Below are 20,883 nucleotides of genomic sequence, written 5' to 3'. Positions count from 1 at the left end.
GCCACACTCTGTAAATGTTTACATTCCCTGTTTATGTACAAACGGATAGAATAAAACTACTATAAGAATAAAACTTTCTTTCCGAGTATACAATCACCCATATGTCTGGCCGGACACTGAAGGACGACCGACTGCCGAGCCCTCCTGCTACTCACTTCAGAACAGCTGCCCACGCCCCAGCTGCCACCACCTGCCTTGGACAAGCTGCCCACCCTACACTGATGTTCTCATAGACTCCTAGTTATACCTAATACCAATATTACTGCTATTAATATTAGTAATATAATCACTTGTAGGTAGTTTGACCAGAGGAGGATGGGTCCCCCCTGGTGAGCCTGGTTCCTCCCAAGGTTTCTTCCTCAGTTCTGAGGGAGTTTTTCCTTGCCACTGTTGCCCCTGGCTTGCCCACTGGGGGGTTTCTGTACATTCTTACAGTCCTGTTGAAACTTTGTCTTTTCCGAAATTCTGTAAAGCTGCTTTGTGACAACATCCGTTGTAAAAAGCACTATACAAATAAATTTGATTTCATTTGATTTCATTTGAACAACCCATCAGCAGGACTGCTACCTGCGCCTTTGTGCAAGGAGGAACAGGAGGAGCACTGCCAGAGCCCTGCAAAATGACCTCCAGCAGGCCACAAATGTGCATGTGTCTGCACAGATGGTTAAAAACCGACTCCATGAGGATGGTATGAGGGCCCGACGTCCACAGATGGGGGTTGTGCTCACAGCCCAACACCGTGCAGGACGCTTGGCATTTGCCAGAGAACACCAGGATTAGCAAATTCGCCACTGGCGCCTTGTGCTCTTCACAGATGAAAGCAAGTTCACACTGAGCACATGTGATAGAGTCTGGAGACGCTGTGGAGAGCGATCTGCTGCCTGCAACATCCTTCAACATGACCAGTTTGGCAGTGGGTCAGTAACGGTGTAGGGTGGCATTTCTTTGTAGGGCCGCACAGCCATCCATGTGCTCGCCAGAGGTAGCCTGACTGCCATTAGGTACCGAGATGAGATCCTCAGACCCCTTGTGAGACCATATGCAGGTGCGGTTCCTCCTAATGCAGGACAATGCTAGACCTCATGTGGCCGGAGTGTGTCAGCAGTTCCTGCAAGATGAAGGCATTGAAGCTATGGACCATTCCCCAGACCTGAATCCAATTGAGCACATCTGGGACATCATGTCTCGCTCCATCCACCAACACCACGTTGCATCACAGACTGTCCAGGAGTTGGCGGATGCTTTAGTCCAGGTCTGGGAGGAGATCCCTCACGAGACCATCTGCCACCTCATCAGGAGCATGCCCAGGCATTGTAGGGAGGTCAAACAGCCACACACAATACTGAGCCTCATTTTGACTTGTTTTAAGGACATTACATCAAAGTTGGATCAGCCTGTAGTGTGTTTTTCCACTTTAATTTTGTGTGTGACTCCAAATCCAGGCCTCCATTGGTTAATAAATTTGATTTCCATTGATGATTTTTGTGTGATTTTGTTGTCAGCAAATTCAACTTTGTACAGAACAAAGAATTCAATGAGAATATTTAATTCATTCAGATCTAGGAAGTGTTATTTGAGTGTTCCCTTTATTTTTTTGAGCAGTGTATATGGTTCTTATGTAGATATGAACTAAATTGTTGGGCCACAGCTTTTTCTAAGATCTTCGATATAAATGGTAAATTAGAAATAGGCCTGTAATTAGACAATATGCTAACATCAATATTTGGTTTCTTGATCAGAGGTTTGATAACTGCTAGTTTAAAAGCTTTGGAAACATAGCCCAGACTAAGGGACGAGTTTACTACAGTTAAAAGAGGGTTTATAATGACTGGCAGTACTTCTTTGAGTAATTTTGAGGGAATTGCATCGAGTATGCAGGTTGTGCAATTTGCAGAGGAGATAATATTCTATAGCTCTAGCTGTGGGAGTGGGTGAAAATTTTCCAGGCTCTTTTCTACAACTGCATTTTCTTTTATATCAGCCAAGTCAGATGACAGCCAAGTTGGATTTAATACTGTGGGCTGAATTTGTTGTCTAATATTTTCAATTTTGTTATTAAAGAAGTCCACAAAAACTTCACTGGTGAGAGTTGCTGGGATTTCTGATTCAGTACCTGCCTGGTTTTTTGTGATTTGGGAAATCACACTAAACAGAATTCTAAGATTATATTTATTGTTTTTGATCAGCGAGGCCAGATATGCTGAGCAAGCTTTAGTGAGAGCATTTCTATACTCTATAAGGCTGTCCTTCCATCATGGTTAAAGAAATAATTTGTAAGCCGGACATTGAACTGTGTGTTGTAGCTATGTGTCCTTACTGTCTCCCCTGTGAGTTTTCTCACACCATCCCATGCGCATCATGCATCACTGACTACATCAACTTCTGTGCATACCCTCCAGGAATGTCTGATGCTTTCCGAACAACAAACCCTGGGTCACCAGTAACTTCAAGTCTCTGCTGATCCAGAAGAAAAGAACATTTATAGCAGGAGACAGGGAGAAACTGAAGAGGGTACGAAGATAGCTTAAAACCTCACTTAAGTAGACCAAAGAGGAGTACACGTCCAAGCTGGAAAACAAACTAGAAGCAACCAACGCAGCCCTACTCCAGCAGAGTGAAAGCATGAATAGGCAAATGAATTAAACCAGTTATTTGTGCAGTTTGACAATGGCTCCTTTCCTGCTCCAATATGTCTGTCTCCTACACAGGTTAACACACCTACACAACTACACCATGGTCCATTCACAGCCTCACCTTCCTCCACCACAGCCATTCACAATTTTGACCACCAGCCACCACTGTCTGCAATGGATGCCTCTCACCCACCCCTCTCAACAGGAATGTCTAGTGATGACATATTCACTGCTACTCAGATGAAGATTACACTGAAAAAAACTCAAGCAGAGCAAAGCAGCAGGACCTGACAGCTTTGAACTTAGGGTGCTGAAACTATGTGCGGAGCAGCTGTATGGAATTCTTCAGCACATCTTTAATCTGAGCAGCAGCCTGAAGAGAGTACCAGTTATGTGCAAAACATCTTGTGTGGTTCCTGTACCCAAGAAAAGGCAACCAACAGCAATGATTGATTATTGACTGGTTTTACTGATACCCCACTTAATGAAGACACTTGAAAGGCTGATGCTAGGTCATCTGAGACCTTTGGTCAAAATAGCTCTCAATCCTCTGCAGTTAGCATACCAGGATGGAATTGGAGTGGATGATGCAGTTATCTACCTGCTGGACAGTGTCATGATTTTTGAAGAAATATTTCCTTAAATCACTGTTTAATAAAAGCTTTGTAATAATCATTACCTTAGGAATTATTAAAGAGAGAGTTATGAGCAAGCATTAAACGGCGACAAACAGACCCATTTGGCAGAAGAGCAGGCCTAACACTTCCATGTATGGTGTGGAGAGAGAGTTTCCACTCCAGAAGCAGGTACTGTAGGCCATGAAAGAAATCTTTGATGGTAGAGGCACCTCGCCTAGGAGCCTGAGAAACGCTGCACATTCAGCGAAAACAAACTAGCCACTAATGAGCAAAATAGATAAGAGCCGGTAGAAACTTGCCAATCAGTCAAAATTAATGAGGAAATCACCCAACACTTGGTCAGAGTGACCTAGTGTGCCAGGTTCCTAAATAAAAAAAATATGGGTTCCTAAGAAAGCTACAAAAAACAGATCTATTGGTAACAAGGGTGATTTCAGGACATATTAAAAATAGGTGGGGCGATAAACTTGCCCAAGAGTGGTATAAAATATAAGGAGTTTGGAGTGTCAGTACATTTTAGTTTTCGGGCACCATTTTTCACATTGGAACTAATAAATGAAGAAAGCCTTTTCTTCCCTTCGAACATTTTTCCACATCGTCTGGGACTTTGGAGCAAAGGACAGGGAGCTCTGGGTCCCAAACAGAACAAACTCTCACCTGGACAAATCGGGTAGCACTGTGAGGTTCATGCTCTTAGTGCATTCAGTACCATACAGCCTGTGCTGTTAGGGGAGAAGCTACAGCTGATGCAGGTGGATGAATCCATCATCTCATGTATAATGGACTATCTGACTGGACGATCCCAGTATGTGTGACTGCAGGGCTGTGTCTCAGACATGGCTGTATGCAGTGTTGGGGCACCCCAGGGGACTGTGTTAGCTCCATTCCTGTTCAACCTGTACACCTCTGACTTCAAGTCAACACAGAATCAGGTCATCTGCAGAAATTCTCTGATGACACAGCCATTGTGGGGTGCATGAGGAATGGACAAGAGCAGGAATACAGGAAGCTGGTGAAGGACTTTTTTGACTGGTGTAAGCTGAACCAGCTGCAGTTAAACATCAGTAAGACTAAGGAGATGGTTTTGGACGTCCAAACCTAGCCAAAGCTATCTCTACTTCCTGAGGAGGCTGAGGTCTTTTGATATGTGCACTTAGCTCGTTTGGACATTCTGCCTGTCTGTTGTAGTGAGTGCTTTATTCTATGCTGTTGTGTGCTGATGCAGCAGCATCAACAAAAGACACCAGCTTCTGGCAGCGTTCTTGAACGAGCATTCCTGTTGTCAGCCTAAGGTGCAAGGTATACCCACACAGCCCATTTTCCTGTCGGTTCACCCCCTCTACTGGGTGAAATAAATATACTCTTTGTCTTAAAAGACTAAATGATTTGACATTCTCAGCACTGTCACAAAAATAAACAACGGTGTACTAACGTTCATAATAAACAAAACGTAAGAAAATCAAGTCAAAGGAATATAACAAAAAAATGAAATGTGAGGGTCCCTATTTTACTGAAACTAATAAACCCTTTTATTTTTCAGTTCTCTACACTACCACTCCAGTCCACTGCTCAAACTGGCTACTAAAGTTAGCTCATGGCTAGCTTATTGGAGTTTGTTAACTTACTTTAACCTGTGCACAATGTTTTAAAAATACATTTTGGGATGGAGTGGTAGACACAGGTGTTACATCTGATTCAGTTCTCCCGTCACAATTCACGCTCCTCTTCACAGGGATGGAAAGAGTAAAAACATTGTTACTGTAGTGATACTTTACTTGAGTACCAGTAAAAGAATATACAAAGAAAATTACTCAACTAAGTGTAAAGAAATATTTTATTAAAATCTACTTGTTGATTCAGCTACATTACTGGAAATAATCTGTAAACACAAAACTAATGGCAAACATGGTATTACATCCTTTTTTTCCTAAGCCGCTTCTCCGTCAGGGTCGCGCGGCGGGGGGGGGTTGTGCTGGAGCCTATCCCAGCAGGCATTGGGCAGAAGGCAGGACACACCCTGGACAGATCGCCAGTCCATCGCAGACACTCACACATTCACACCTAGGGGCAATTTAGCATATCCATTCGGCCTGACTGCACGTTTTTGGACTGTAGGAGGAAACCGGAGAACCCAGAGGAAACCCATACAGACACATGGGGAGAACATGCAAACTCCACACAGAGAGGACCCTGGTTACTTGGCAGGGTAATCAAACCCAGGCCCTCCTCACTGTGAGGCGACCATGAAACTAACAAAAATTTACCTGTTCATGTAAAGGTTGTTAGTAAACTATATAAAATATAATATGTAATAATATATAATAAAATATAAAATTATATTAACTGAGGTTCATACTACTTTATGCTATAATTTAAGGTATAGCCGGTGAGCTGCCCAATGACATGCCAGAGTAATAATTAACTAGGTAAGTGTAGTATTACATCAAGTACAGAGTAGTATATAACAAAAAATTGTAAACAAGGTAAGGAGTAGCTTGAATGTGTGTGTCTCTTCACAGTCAAGTTGCAGGTGGGACTATTTTCAGAGCACAAGAACAAAAGTTCTTCAGGCTGCTGTTTCTTGCTCTGATGCACTTTGGTAATGCTTCCCAGATGGTAGAAGGTAAAACAGGCTGGAGTTAAGGTGCGTAGGTTCATTGCCATTGTCAGTGTAAGTGCTGGGCTGGAAATAGTCCATCATACAAATACCGTCTATTCAACAATGATTCTAAGGCATAATGGCCATAATTCCACTGATAATCTTTACTTATATAGCACTTTTCATTTTGGTTACCACATCTTAAAAGTGCTTTGCACAACACCATAATCAGAACACATGAAACCAAATTAATGATTTAAAACAAATTACCAGTAATACAATTGCAGCTTTAAGGTATATATAATGTAAAAGTATGATTAGATTTGTTATTGTACCTGCAAAACAAAGCTCGAACTTGTTTTCTGTTTCAGTTGATTCAAGGAATTCACTGGCTTTTTTGCTGGACAGTTCATGGACTGTTTGTGGATTGAGGCAGTCAGACATCATAAGTGCTGTTTCCACTCAAAGTTCTTCTAGCTAACACCCTGTCACAGACAAGACAATAATTATTGAGCACATCAATAAATGTGAATTTACTATGAAACAAAAAACTTAATTCCTTAAACTGCTTTTAATTTAAAAATGTTAATGCATTTAGAATCACCACACCTCCAATTCAAGTTGCTTTAGATGCTTCCTAAATCTTGAGCTCCCTCATTTCAGAAGCAAGCTGGTCTGCTTGCCCTTGTGCTTTCAAGTCTGCAGCCTCCTGAATATATTTGTTCCTCTCAACTTCTCCTCAACTGCTCCACATGCTTTTTAATATCATTGTGCCTTAAAAGACAAAAACAGTAAGTTAAAAAAAAATTAAACTCCTTCTCTAGGATATTCACAAGCATGAGCATGAATATCATTAAGTGGTTTTAAAACTTTCAATGTTTATACACTAGTGTACAAAGAAATATAGAAGGGAAATGTTACAAACCACATCAGCCCTTACCCTTATTTATAAAGAGGTCAAGACAAAAAAAATTGTCTGCCGACAGCTCTCGTGTATGCAATCTAGACTTTGTTACTTTTGACACAACAGCTGCAGAATGTAAAGGTCTTTTGTAGTTGCCTTTCCAGTTCTGAGAAACAGATATTCATTAATTTAAACAGAAAAACTACATAACACCTCACATGACAATGATTTTAGATTACAACCATGCAAGATAAAATGCATGTGCTGATACGTAAAACACTTAAAATTCTATAGCCCTATTCAGAGCAGATTAGTTTTACTTGAGAAGGTGGATAATGTAATTTTACACCAGTGTTTAATGATTTTAGTCCCATTCGAACATGCCACATCAGTTGTTTTTATACTGACTGTGCACTCAGCCATGAGTAAATATTTTTGCTCTTTTTAATTTCTATTAAAACGTAATATAAATAAGCCCAGCATAATGACATGTCTGTGAAAATGCAATTATATTATGTGGAAAAGGAGCTCCTTCAGTATGGAGGCACTCAGAAGTGTTTACCTTTGTTCTCTGTGGCTGACATGTAGTGTCCTACCTCACCCTCAGAACTTTAACACTTACAGGAAACTTACACAAAAACAATTTGATTTCATGCAGTGATCTTCGCTGCTGGTCATGAATTTCCAAGCTAATGACAATGCTAATGTCACAGTGCACCCAAATAGAAAGGTAGATGGTTAGCGTAAACAAAATAACAGCTACATTTTTACATGTTTTCTACTCTGCAAAGTACAAATCTAGTAGCCACTCCCATATCTGTCATTTATACCAAGATTTCTCATCCAGCATGGATCAGTCATTATGGACATCCTATGTTAAACCAGCATTATCCATCTCCTCATGAAAAATCTCACCCAGAAAGGGCTTAAGACTAAAACCAATTAAGTTCACCTCGACAAAATTTTGCTGAAGGGAGTATGTTATCGCGAATTAACATCACGGCTGTGATGATCTACCTGCGACTAAACACAGCATTATGTTATTTCACAACCTTGAGTGTTCTATTGCTTTCACATAACAGTTAAATAAATAAAGTAAGAAATAAATACTTTGAGTCGCGAACGTGCCATTTAATAAATTTGAACATTTCCGCCAAAATATAGTTCCTTAACAAGCAGCTTGTTGCTACCTCAGAGTAACGAGCTCCGCTCACTTGCTGCACAGCTGGCAGTTCTTTCTCTAGCTCCTTACACACACCAACTGACAGTTTAAGAATTTTGTGTAGTCTCATCTTCAGAGTCTGAGCAAATCAGCTGTTGTCAAATGTAATCTTATGTGTCCATTTTCTGTTTGTGCACAAATTAAGAAGTTAAAAACATTCAAATGGCTTGAGCTTCTCCTATAACTGTCAAAGTCTCAGCAGAGTGATGCAGTGCTTGTGAAAATCCTGTGATATTATGGCAAATTAACATAACAGTTAGCGCTTCTTAACCAATCAACTAACTGTTGTAGAACAGCAGTTAACACTACATGTAATATACATCCCTACACTACATAAAAAAAGATTAGCCTGCCAGTATCTGAAAATTCTAATGATTAGACTGTGTAAGAAACTTCAATACTATCCAACCTCAGGATGTCTCAACATGGGAGTTGGCTGACATTAGAAACATTACCTCCTTGCTTGCTCTGAGCCATCCTACCCTGAAATACAATATTCCATCACAAGCTGTACTCGACTGACAGAACCATTTAGCTGTCAGAACCTGACCAGTGCATTTAAACTTGCAGAAGACAAATATAGCATTAATCACAGTAAGGTACTTGTTACCTAAATGACACCAACTGCCAGATAGGCCAAGAGTTTACCAACAGTCTTTGCATAAACAGGGACATCCAGCTAATTATTTTAGTTTCAACAGAGCAAACATGTTACATTTCCCAAAACTATTCTAAACTGCTGGCTACTTAGTTGGATTACATTTTATGGAAATTATTTAAAAAATGCTTTGATAATGGTAGTGATTGTTACTAAAGTAAATTTTCTCTCTATTTAGTTTTTATTCTGACATTTTTATACAACTTACCTTGATACAACATACAGACAAAGAACTGAAAGACAGAAAATGTGGTGGGAGTATATAGAGAGAGACAGAGGAATGAAATGAAGGACAGACAAATAGAAAGTAATAGAAGTGGCTCTTAAGAGTCGTTGGGGTGAAGACAACGGTTAGATTGCTGGCTGGCTAAGAATGAACACTATATGGAAAAGAAGAAAAACATAGTTACAAAACCGAAGTCTGCAATATTTTAAATGAGCAAAGACTTCAGTAAAGTAAAACTGGATCTTTCGTAATTACACAGAAGGACTGCTGTATCTTAATGTGCTGTGTTCACATACAGCATAATGTTACAGACGTTAGCAGGATTAGCAACACATTTAGGGTTATCAGAATTCGGCCAGAAGATGCAGCTGAACGCTATGGTTACAGTTAGCATTAGTTTAGCTGTTGGTTTCAATGCTTTGAGGCATGTGGTAGCTAGATAAAATTACTTTAATGGCAAGTTTTAAAAGTAGCCATTTTAACAGCAAGATGCACTTTTTTTGATTGATTTAACAAAAAAACGTGAACATGCAGCACAATAGCGAAGACAGGGCCTTTAAATCAGTACGGCAAACCACGTGGTTGCTTTTCATGTCAAGCGGGGAGACTGTCAATCATTTCTTGCATCATCAAATCACATAACAGATGAACTGTTAATCAAATCTTGCACTGGCCAATCACAAGTGTGAACTGGCCATCTCTCATTTTTTGCCTCAGCCAATGGTTTGAAGGAAAGTTCAAAAAAGTGTCACACACTGTTCAGGCATGTGGAAGTGGGAAGAAGTTTGAAGTTGCCTTAAATATCACCTAATTCCTTATTTTAGATGAATACATTTTTATAACTATTGTTTCATACTTTTCATTATATATATTATACACACACACACACACACAGCATGTACTTCGTTAATGTATTTAATTTTTTTTATGTATCTTTACTGAAATATTTCTATTTTTTAGTGATTTTTTACTTTAACTCCATTACATTTCAAAGTCACATCTCATTTTTTTCTCCACTACATTGTGTGAAATCTGTCGTTCCTTTTGGGTTATGTGTGCATGTGTACATGCTTATAAGTACATGCTTAGGTCTCTTTGGTAAAGGTAAAGCAGAATGGAGTTCATGCAAACACTGATTGACCATCATACATAAAACCATTAGTGAACTGATAGAACATATTCTTCCTGATTTTGTGGGTAAATACATGAACACAATATACTGTAGAAATACACAGTTACAGTTACAATACACATATACATTTATGGCTGGCATGTGTCTTTTTCTGAGTTTATACAAACACTGTTTCCACCTAAACCTTTGCTTTTGCTTCACAAAAAGTTATTCCATAGCCCATTGGTTCCTAATGGAAATGGTTTGCTTTAGTGTTTTGTGCTTATGATCATTTCTCTGGTCTGCTGAATTTCCCCTTCTCACAATATCTAGATTACATATTAACGTTTGGCTGCTTCTGCTTAGTGATATCATCACTTATTCCATGTATCATCCATAACACAGCTAGAGGATGCCATTTAATGTACAGTAGTAGCTAATGGTGTTCTGGGCTTACATCACAGTGTAAGAGATTCAAATTATTTAATTAGGTGTTCTGGGACTGATTCTATATACAGTTTGTTCCTAATGGTCTCTAAAGGCAACCATCAAGCCAATTCCCATTAGGAAGCAAAACCATCAGGTTTTATTCCTAACGGTTCTAATCGTCTTCAGCATGGTTTTCATGAGTTTCAGTAGTCTGTGTTTTTTCTGAGAATGTACCAGATATTGTTTTATTGTCGTGGTTTTCTTTTGAAAGTTTCCCTATTAAATTTCCTCATAATTAGTATGACAAAGTTAATATACATTCAGTGTAACTCTTGTTGCCCAGCAATACGTGGTTCGCAGCTTTTCTTCCTTCCATGGACTGGGGTTCTTGCTGGTACCATTTGGTGTAATCCATTACATTACCAGAAGAGGGGGCAAAAGCACTTTTGAACATGATACCAGGTGGCAGTATTTCTTTAATGTCTCACCACAAAGCATACTTTTGACTCACTTCCTTGTCCCTCTCGCTGTTGTTTGCCCCACCCCTAACCCTTGAGTAGGAAGCTCACACAGCCACGTACCACCAGTCGAAATTTCAAAACAACGTTCAGGACTCACAAATCTACAAATATAATCTGGATCATAAAACCAATTCAACTGACTTTAAGCTTCTGTTTAACGGCTAACTTAGTCCAGGTAATGTGATTTTTTTCATTATCTAAAATCATTCGCTTCTTTCTGGCGTTGTGCTACGGAGCTATTTTCAGTCTTTACAATAATGAAAACTTAGTTTTACAACTAAAGGCATTATCTGCATTTTACTGTACTGATTTTACTGAATTTACAAAGATTTGTGACGCGTCAGTAAACACTATGCGCAGACACTGCTTAAATATGCTTATCAGCCTGTGTGACCTGTCGTATCATGCCCACTAGCACTTCCATGCTGCACTGGCTTGAGGACATGTTTTGGGTGGGTCTGGCAGTAAATTTGGATATCCGGCATATGCAGTATTTCTCTGCAACGTAGTGATACTTGTCCATTTTACAGTAGTTTTTAGAGAAACTCTCTGTAAAGTCTGTAAATAAATAAATAAATTCTCTGTAAAATACACAAAATGTACAGAGGTAGCAGGACCTTCCTCTCGTTTAAGAAAATTAAAATTTGTTTTTAAATCTTATGTAATCCTAAAATAGTCCTCTTTTCTTAATAAAATTTCCCTGTTTGATTAAAAGGAATTGTTCCAGCAGGGAAGTGCCAGATATATTTCACTTTTAATAATTAAATATTTGTCATATTTTAGATTTATTTTTATTTTGTTTTATTGTTATATATAGGCAACTATAAAGAAACTAGTTGTGCACAAGTATTCTCAAACTAGTAGTCTCTCACTGTTTTATAAATAGTAAAACATAGAAAAGGCTTTTTTTTTCATTTATATTTATATGTTGGGATTAAGAAAGAGAGTCTAAACTGGGTAGCTAGGCACTCACACTTCTTGCTGTTTAATGTCCTTGCTGTTGGAAAGCTGTGTTTTGAGCCAGAAGGCAGAGTCAGTGTTTAGTCTGACCAAATCTGAATTATGTAGGAGTTCAGGAATTCAACTGCAGTGATCCTGTCCTTTTATGGAAAACACTTATTTCAACAATTACATCTGACAAAAAGATTTAAAAATCTCTAGTGCTGTGGAGGGCCTAAGCCTAAGCCTGGTAAATGTTGTACGCTGATGTCTGTGCCGCTCATCCCACTTACAATTTTAGGCAATTAGTGTCAAAGCAGCTGTGTTATAAGACGACAGAATGTATCCTGTAAAAAAAAAAAAAACGTGTCTGAACCCTGAAGCAGGTTTTGCAAAGTGGAAAAGGAGCGGACCAGATTTTATGCTCACCACAGCACACATCCCTAAACAGACAGATGGAAGAATCTTGCACATACTGCACTCTATAATGAAGGAGAAAAAGTCCTATGTAAGTTACTATGTAAACATTAGCGACATTAGCAAGTGCCTTGAACACCACAACCAGAACAGAGACACAGCATAGCATTTATTATTGATGCATTTACGAATGCAGCAACAACAGCAGTGTCAGCCATTCTTTACAGTGTCACTGGAAGCCGTTTAAGTCTTTTTATACATCCTAACAAACTTTAGCAGGGTTAAATCACATCTGCTCATCTTAACTAAAGCACTGTTACAGCGCTCAAGAAGTTATATGAGTGTTAGTTAATTTCCAAGCAATGAAATTGAGAGAAAGAAGTGGGTTCATGCAAGTTACAGCTTCGTAGATTCACCATTCATCATTTTCAGTAAAATTTGTTCAGTTTGGTCGTTTTGGTTTCTGTTGTTGTTTAAATTCAATTTAAACTAGCCATTTTTAGTTTTTATTTTAATCTAATCAGCTCCACTTACTATATAGGTGCATTTTGTAGTTCTACAATTACAGACTGTAGTCCATCTGTTTCTCTGTGTACTTTTTTAGCCTCCCTTTTCTCTGTTCTTCAGTGGTCAGGAACCTCCATGGAGTCTCACGGAGCAGGTACTTTGGGTGGTGCATCATGCTCAGCACTGCAGTAACACTCACATGGTGGTGGTGTGTTAGTGTGTGTTGCGCTGGTCTGAGTGGATCAGACACAGCAGTGCTACTAGAGTTTTAAACACTGTCCACGCACTCTCCACTCTGTTAGACACTCCTGACTTGTAAGTCCGCCTTGTAGATGTAAAGTCAGAGATAGCGCATCTGCTGCTGCACAGTTTGTTCTTTTAGTCCTTCATCAGAGGTCACAGCATGCTGCCCACAGGATGCTGTTGGCTGGATATTTTTGGTTGGTAGACTATTCTCAGTCCAGCAGTGACACCGAGATGTTTAAAAACTCCACTCAGACCAGCGCAACACGCACTGCTCTGTGAGGGTCCATGGGGGTCCTGACCACTGAAGAACAGTGTAAAAGATGGCTAACAAAGTATGCAGAGAAACACTCTGCAATTGTAGAACTACAAAGTGCACCTATATAGTAAGTGGAGCTGATAAAACGGACAATGAGTGTAAAAACAAGGAGGTGATCATAATTCTATGCCTGATTGGAGTATATTAAATTAAGTTTATGTACTTTTAAAAGTTATTTTCATGTCTGTTAAAAAGAATCTTAAAAAAGATGGTTCTTCAAAGGTTCTTTATTAAAGAAAATTATTCGTAATTGAACCGTGAACACTGAAAGAACGCTTTGATTTACTAAAAGGTTTTTTGCATCATAAAATGGTTATTCATATTGATGGAGAATGATCTGTAGATGGCTAAATGGTCTATATAAAGCCTTTTTGAAAAGGGTTATATAGAGCACCCAAAAGAGTTTTTTCTGTTGTTACAAGCTTGACATTGTAACAATAGAAGAAGCCTTTTGGTTGCTATGTATAACCCCATTAAAAAAAGTTCCATATAGAACCATCTGCAGCGCTCTTAAGAACTCTTTCATGAGGATCTGTGTACCATGGATTTTGTATTTTAGTTGGAAGGGTAACAAAAAAGTAATGAAAATTGAACCTACAGCCACACACTACTAACATGCTGTTGCTAAAAGGCCATAGTACTACTATTTTTCAGTGTTATGACCTTAAAGTAGCTGAAAATTGCATACTAACTTGTTTAAACTTGAAATTAGAACTATTGACTTTGGTACTCAAAACTCGTCTGTACTGATTCGTGGCTTGAATCAAGACTGAACTATCTTGACTTGGGACATGTCTCGGGACTTGTGTCAAGATTTGAAACATACATGTTACCTGCAACTTAGTGACTTGTTCCCGCCTCTGTTATTTACGCTTCTGCAATACACAGAGATGTGAGAATGGTTCACTGTAGTGAACTTCAATGATGAAAGAAGACCTAAAAGTCAGACTTCAGTGGCATTAACTGCAGTGTGAATCTCTTACACCAGACAAACATCCTCTGCACATAGTAACCATCATATATATTACAGTTCTTCAACCCCCCCCCCCCCCCCCCAACTACTACGACAACATAGAATATTCCAAATGGCTGCTAGCTTATGTTTGAATACTGCGATATGCTCCGACATTAATGTGTTAGGAGTGATACAAGTAATGGTGTGATTCATCATTGACGTGTCAAGCCAGTTAATGTTTACTGTTCATTTATGGGAATTTTTGACCATTCTTTCAGAAGCTCATTTGTGAGGTCAGGATGAGAAGGCCTGGCTCACAGTCTTTGATGGAGAACAGACATTTTCTTACTAATTTTTTAATTTAAATTGAATTTCATTTGTCTGAAAAAAATAAACTATTAAAAATATCATGACTTTTAAGCACAGTGTGGCTGAATATTTGAATAAATTAATCTTAAACAAGGGTCTTTCTTAAAAATCCAATGATTTGTTTTTATGACACGAAATTTGTTTATGCTGCTACTTTGTCTTAAAATGTTGCATGGTTCCATGTTGCTTCCTTTCAGTAAAAGAATGTGATGTATTTACTGTGCTTAGGTACCTAAGGACACACAGAGTACAGTATATGATCATATCTTTTGATGTGTGTTTCAGGATGCCTCTTGGGGGTGGAAACAAATGTGGCTGCTGTCAAAAGACAGTTTACTTTGCAGAGGAAGTGCAGTGTGATGGGAAAAGTTACCACAAGTCCTGCTTCCTTTGCAGTGAGTTCATTGTATTTTCCCAGTTTTATGGCAAGCATTATCTGAGTTAACTCTGTTCTGTATGTTAAATGAGCAGAATTTATTTGTAACATTTATAGAACACGTTGTCATACACTAATTGCTACAGAATATCTGTAAAAATAGGTTATCATAGGTTATCACAGATCATCATCTCCTTTATTTTTTAACATCTGTGGCAGACAAACTAACACTCTAGGTGGAGCTACAATTGGCAACTTCATTTGCAGACCTGCAGATTAGCCTCTTTGTTTTATGACCAAGGCCATAAGCTATAGGGCACATTGGTACCATGACACACAAAAACACATTCTGTGTCTCCTCATTGAAAAATAAAACTAATTGGTTTTATAGTAAATGTCTGATCGTATGACGAAGTTGTACATAAAAATGGGAATGAAAGTATGGATTAATACTCAGAGTATTAATACTCTTAATACTAAGAGTTTGAAGAGGTTGTGAGTGGTGGACTGTTCTTTGATGCCTTCTCCTATCTCACACAAAAAATTTTCTGTTATGTAGGCTGCATCCATTGCAAATGCTTTATGTGTAAAATGCATTGTACACATTCATTTGAATGCAAACATACATTTTTGAAGAGGTTAGAAATTATTTAGAAAAGAGACTGTCCGTGCCTTTGCTTTAGGAATATATATTTTGAATATTTAAGGCAAGGCCCCACGGCCCAGAAGGATGTAGAAAATTAGAAAGTGTGTGTGTGTGTAGGGCAACAAGGGCAAGACTTTGAAGCATTTTGTAATAGTTAGCAGATGAATGTGCATATTTGAGGAAGAATCTGAAAGCAGGAAGTTATTCATCTTAAGGAAGTTTTGATGCTGTTTGAGTTTGAGGAAAGTTCCAGACTTGATAATGTTTTAACAGAACTCCAAACCACACTTATTTACACACATTCTGTTAGCTACCAAAGCTAGCTAAGTATTCTAGGTATACTATTGTTATTTTTGTTTTTCTTCTCAGAATTTAAGCATTACCATTTTAAACTAGGATCACAAACTCTACTTGGGTGGTGTTTTCAAGATTACCAGTTGACTTTTCAAATATATATTACAGCTGAAATAGTAATAACATTTGTTTGCTTAAGAAAGCAGAAAAAAATCATTTAAAATGAAACTCAATTTTAGAAACGGTGACTAGGCTAAGCCACTGAGCGTTTACACCTGGGGTGTGTGATATTTATAAAGGGGCTGTGTGGCTGCATGTTTCAATTCCATTTATGCAGGAGCACACCTGATTCCAGTTGTCTGTGGGCCCCTGTCTTTTTTTTTTCATTCCAAAAAGTAGTAGTAAAGAGACTAGCTCACTCAATTTCTTGTGAAAGTTGTTGGAAAAATGTTCTTAGCAGCTGTGACACTGCAGTATCACATACATCACTGGTATCACTAGCTGTACACTGTTGTTGTCTTTGCTGTCATCAGGTATAACAGAGTAAGCATTGAGTGTTTCAACTTTTTAACAGAGCTAGGGATTCATAGGAATGTCATAGGATTGTTGTAGTAATAAGGGAAAACAAACTAATAAGCAGCATAGCAGCATAGTTTCCAGAGTAAAGGTTTTTGAAATGCAATATTACAATGGTGGGCTCCAGCATCCCCCCGCGACCCTGACGGAGAAGCGGCTTAGAAAATGGATGGATGGATGGATATTACAATGGTAGTAGTGACATCAAAGTGTATATTAGTTGTATATAACCACGCCTTGTCTCCCCTGTGCTTTCAGTGGTGTGCCGTAAAAACCTGGACAGCACAACTGTGGCCATCCATGAGAATGAGGTCTATTGCAAGGCCTGCTATGCCAAGAAGTATGGGCCAAAAGGCTATGGCTATGGTGGAGGAGCTGGAACGCTGAGTATGGACCGAGGCGAGTCATTAGGAATTAAACATGAAGTGTAAGCTTTTGATTCAGACATTTTTATTTGAAGAATTCCACAAAATGTATATACATTTACATCATAACAAAACAATGTAAATTTCTCTTTCTCTCTTTCCAGTGCCAAGCCTCATCAATCCACTAACAACTCAAACACCTCCACTTTTGCTCAGAGGTTTGGGGGCTCTGAGGTATGCCGACGGTGTAACAAAGCTGTGTATGCAGCTGAGAAAGTCATAGGAGCAGGAAGTGTAAGTGTAAAACAAATGTAATGGCATCGTTGTAACATTAAAACATTAAAATGTCCAAAAAAAAAACACTTTGTAATATTATTGAGGTGTTGTCATCCGTTGTCTGTTACACTTAAAGACTTTCATTGAGTGTATTATATAATCAAGAAATTTTAGCTATATTTTATGGATTTTTATAACAGTTCACAAGCTTGTAGACATGTTTAAGAATAAATATAATTAACATTGTTTTGAGACTGTAACAACATTTCTAATTCATTCTTCAGTCGTGGCATAAGACCTGTTTTCGTTGTGCTAAATGTGGGAAAGGTCTGGAATCCACCACTCTGGCTGACAAAGATGGAGAGATCTACTGTAAAGGTATATTCATGTTCAATACAGCACAATTTAGGTCAATTATATAGATAAACAATATATCATTTTTTTTTCTCTGTTTCTCTCTCTCATTTTCATGCTCCCTTTGTTCCTTTCTCTCTGTGTGCACATATCATTCAATTTTTGGTCAAAACGGCCATCATGTACATTAAATTTCAGTGTCAGGAACAAAAAGGAGGAAACATAAACATACACTCAGAGATACATACTTATCTCTGAGCTCATTATCCATTTTGATGTTTGCATATCACATAGATGTAGTTTATAGTTCTACAACTGCAGATTGTAGTTTTTCTGTATTATTTGTTAACCTCCATTTACTCGATTTGTCAATGGTCAGTACCACCACCACTGAGCAAGTACTATTGGGTGGTTAACCATTCCCAGCACTGCAATGACACTGACATGGTAGTGGTTTAAGGGTGAGTCGGGGCACATTTACTAACAATTTTCACCATTACAAATCCCATTTTGGCTTTAGAAAGTGTCAGTTGCGATTTAGTAAATTGCGCAATGATCCATGAGCACCCATAAAACAATTAAATGGGTAGTTACTGATCTTTTGCCTCTTGTATTTGTCATATGCATTTATAGGGGTTTATTTTTCAAAGTGCATAGTAAAGGGAGGAGGTTTTTATAATGAATCACCTATTCTGATTAATGATATCTGATAGTATAAATAAAGTGCCATTGAATAAATGAATAAATGCCTGTCATGTCACATTCTTGGTGTGATGAAGGAAATATAATAACTAAAACCAAATAGTTTTAGAAGCTGTCATTTCCTACAATTTTGAGTATGTTTTACAACATTGTCAAGGAACAGGTTTTGCCTAATTTATTATTTGACTGTTATTATTTTCCAAACAGTTGTTAAAAATATATCAATGCTGTCAAAAAAAGCAAAAAAAAACCTCGAATGTATCTGCATTTTTAGCAAGTTTAAATTTTTTTGCACCATTTGAACACTGTGGCTGTCACTATCTTTATTCCTTCCCTTATAAAGTTACTATTTAGAGGCACATGTTTCTTTGGACAGAGGTGATATATTAAAACTTTGGCTCTGCATGACCAAAACATTATAAAATGTTTTGTTTTAATGTTTCAAATACTAGGCATTCTCAATATTACCTTTAGGAAAACTTAATTCTTAATGTTATATAGCTTTGAGTAAAATCTGTTAATTTGCTTGTTACCTTATAGTTTTTAGAATGAACTGATTAACCATTTTACAGTTATTAAGGTATTACCTGTATTTAAAGCCGCATTTACATACATATATATTAATTGATTCAACCTTTAAATTTTGTGTTTTGTTTAGGTTGCTATGCAAAAACCTTTGGTCCAAAGGGGTTTGGGTTTGGCCAAGGAGCTGGAGCCCTTGCTCATGCTCAGTAGAACGGCATGATCCAAGAGAGCTACATGATCCAGTGCTTCATTCCGTATGCCTTATTTCAACTTGTCTGAGGAGACTCAGACCAGCAGGCTGATTCTTTCTGTGTGTACGATTATGTGTGACTCATAATTATCAGGTTTCTTAGAGTACAAATGCTTATGTAAGATTACTTATGAACATGACCAAAGGACAAGAACCATATAACTTTAATCTCAGTCGCAACATATATCTATAGAGACCAGGCCTGGGCGATATCTAAAAATAATCATTATGATATTTTCTAGTTAAAAAAAAAATCATGATTATCAATAATATGCAAAAAATAAAATGAAGTAAAATGCTGGGGCAGCTTTGTCCTACTGTCTGTTTCATTTTAGTCTATATGCTTTTTAAATATTGACTGTTTTGATAAAAATCTTTAATAAAACTCACATATTACATAAAATGATACTGTGAAAGCCTACATCATTTAAGAACTTCATCTGTCAGTACAATAAATGTTACTGCAAACACGTATTCAAGAGCTTCTTCTGCTGCAGATTTGCAGTGGCTTGCGTGCTAATGGCGCTCTCTGCTGAAGAAACATCAGGCTGCAAGTGATTTCCAAAGCTATGTAAAGGCACTTTTCACATTTAAGAACAAGTTTTTTTTTTTCCCCAATTACTTCATAATTCTCTCTCTCTCTCACTCTCTCAAACTGACAACTGGTGCACAAGCTTGCACACTTCTTTAAAGCACACTTTTTTCCCCCCATTTTCAAGCTGTTTAAAAAAAGTTAATTAGTCTTTTCTAATTCTCTTGTAGTTCTTCTAACACAATTACGATAATCAACATTTACACATTAGCATCAGGTTACTTGTCCATTATCTGCAATATCCAATTGTATAACCCCATCGCCCAGGCTTACTACAGACTCATAATTTCGGCATTCAATGCCTTTTGGTTGTAGTAGAGATTTCTTTGCCATCTTGTTTACTGTGTAATAATGTCACCATACTAGTATTCATACTGTAGACTACCAAACAATTGAACACTGCACTTCTATGTGATGCTTTAAGTTGTACTGACCAAGCTCTTGGCCTCATATAGTACTCTGGATTAAACGTGGGTTTTATCAAACTGGGTTCCTTCCAGGCCACAGCTCTGCAGTGAGTACCATTTTCTTTCTTTAAACACTCAAAGTCTGCAGTGCTGTTGTGGTCTTCTGTACTGTGCTGCTATATGCACATGCTACATATCGGGGTTGCACAACGCTGGTCCTACAGGTCTGGTGTTCGTAACAGTTTTGTAGTTTGCCTTCTAAAACATGCCCACTAAACATGGAAAAAGTGTTGAGTCAGGAGTGTGCACTCCTGAGCCAAATATTTCCAATAATTTTAAAATGCATTGTAAAAGTTAATTTCAATCTGTAATTGTTGTTTTGCCACCAAACCATTAGTAAAAATTTAACTCTTCAGTAGTTGTCAAGCCTGTTTCTTTTCAAATCCAGTGCACTCTGAGAACAGTACTTTTTCAGAGCTTGCTGAGAATAGTTAAGCTGGGTTAACCATTCAACCTATATTTTTGTTCATAATTGGCCAGAAGACAATTCATTTTACCCCCACAAAATGGTTGTTACAATAATAATACATACATACTTACAGTAATTATTGAAAAAAAAAACCTAAACAAATACCAATGACTGTAATGAAACCCTATTTACAGAAATGACCACCATCACATCCTTTGCCACCAGATCCTTGGAATTAAGTGTTCATTTAGCAGGCAAATAATACTACATACATTGTACAAGTAAGTTAACACTCCTGTGTTGATGTTTGCATATCACATAGATGTACTGTATAGTTCTACAATTACAGATTGTAGTCTCT

At 38.0% G+C, this 20,883-nt stretch overlaps 1 protein-coding gene across 1 annotated transcript; it reads left to right on the top strand.

Moving 5' to 3' along the window:
- Positions 1-10,945: 10,945 nt before the first annotated feature.
- LOC108425502 (cysteine and glycine-rich protein 1-like) lies at positions 10,946-20,468 on the top strand. The gene is made up of 6 exons (XM_017694190.2): positions 10,946-11,116; positions 14,976-15,085; positions 16,841-17,009; positions 17,112-17,241; positions 17,508-17,601; positions 18,938-20,468. Exons 2-6 carry the CDS (start codon positions 14,977-14,979, stop codon positions 19,012-19,014), a joined length of 579 nt encoding a protein of 192 aa, XP_017549679.1. The 5' UTR covers positions 10,946-11,116; position 14,976; the 3' UTR covers positions 19,015-20,468.
- Positions 20,469-20,883: the final 415 nt, after the last annotated feature.

This window comes from Pygocentrus nattereri, chromosome 9, assembly GCF_015220715.1.
Source record: "Pygocentrus nattereri isolate fPygNat1 chromosome 9, fPygNat1.pri, whole genome shotgun sequence".
Taxonomy (NCBI): Eukaryota; Metazoa; Chordata; class Actinopteri; order Characiformes; family Serrasalmidae; genus Pygocentrus; species Pygocentrus nattereri.
The sequence above is the reverse complement of the archived record's forward strand: the minus strand, read 5'-3'. Positions and strand labels throughout refer to the sequence as shown.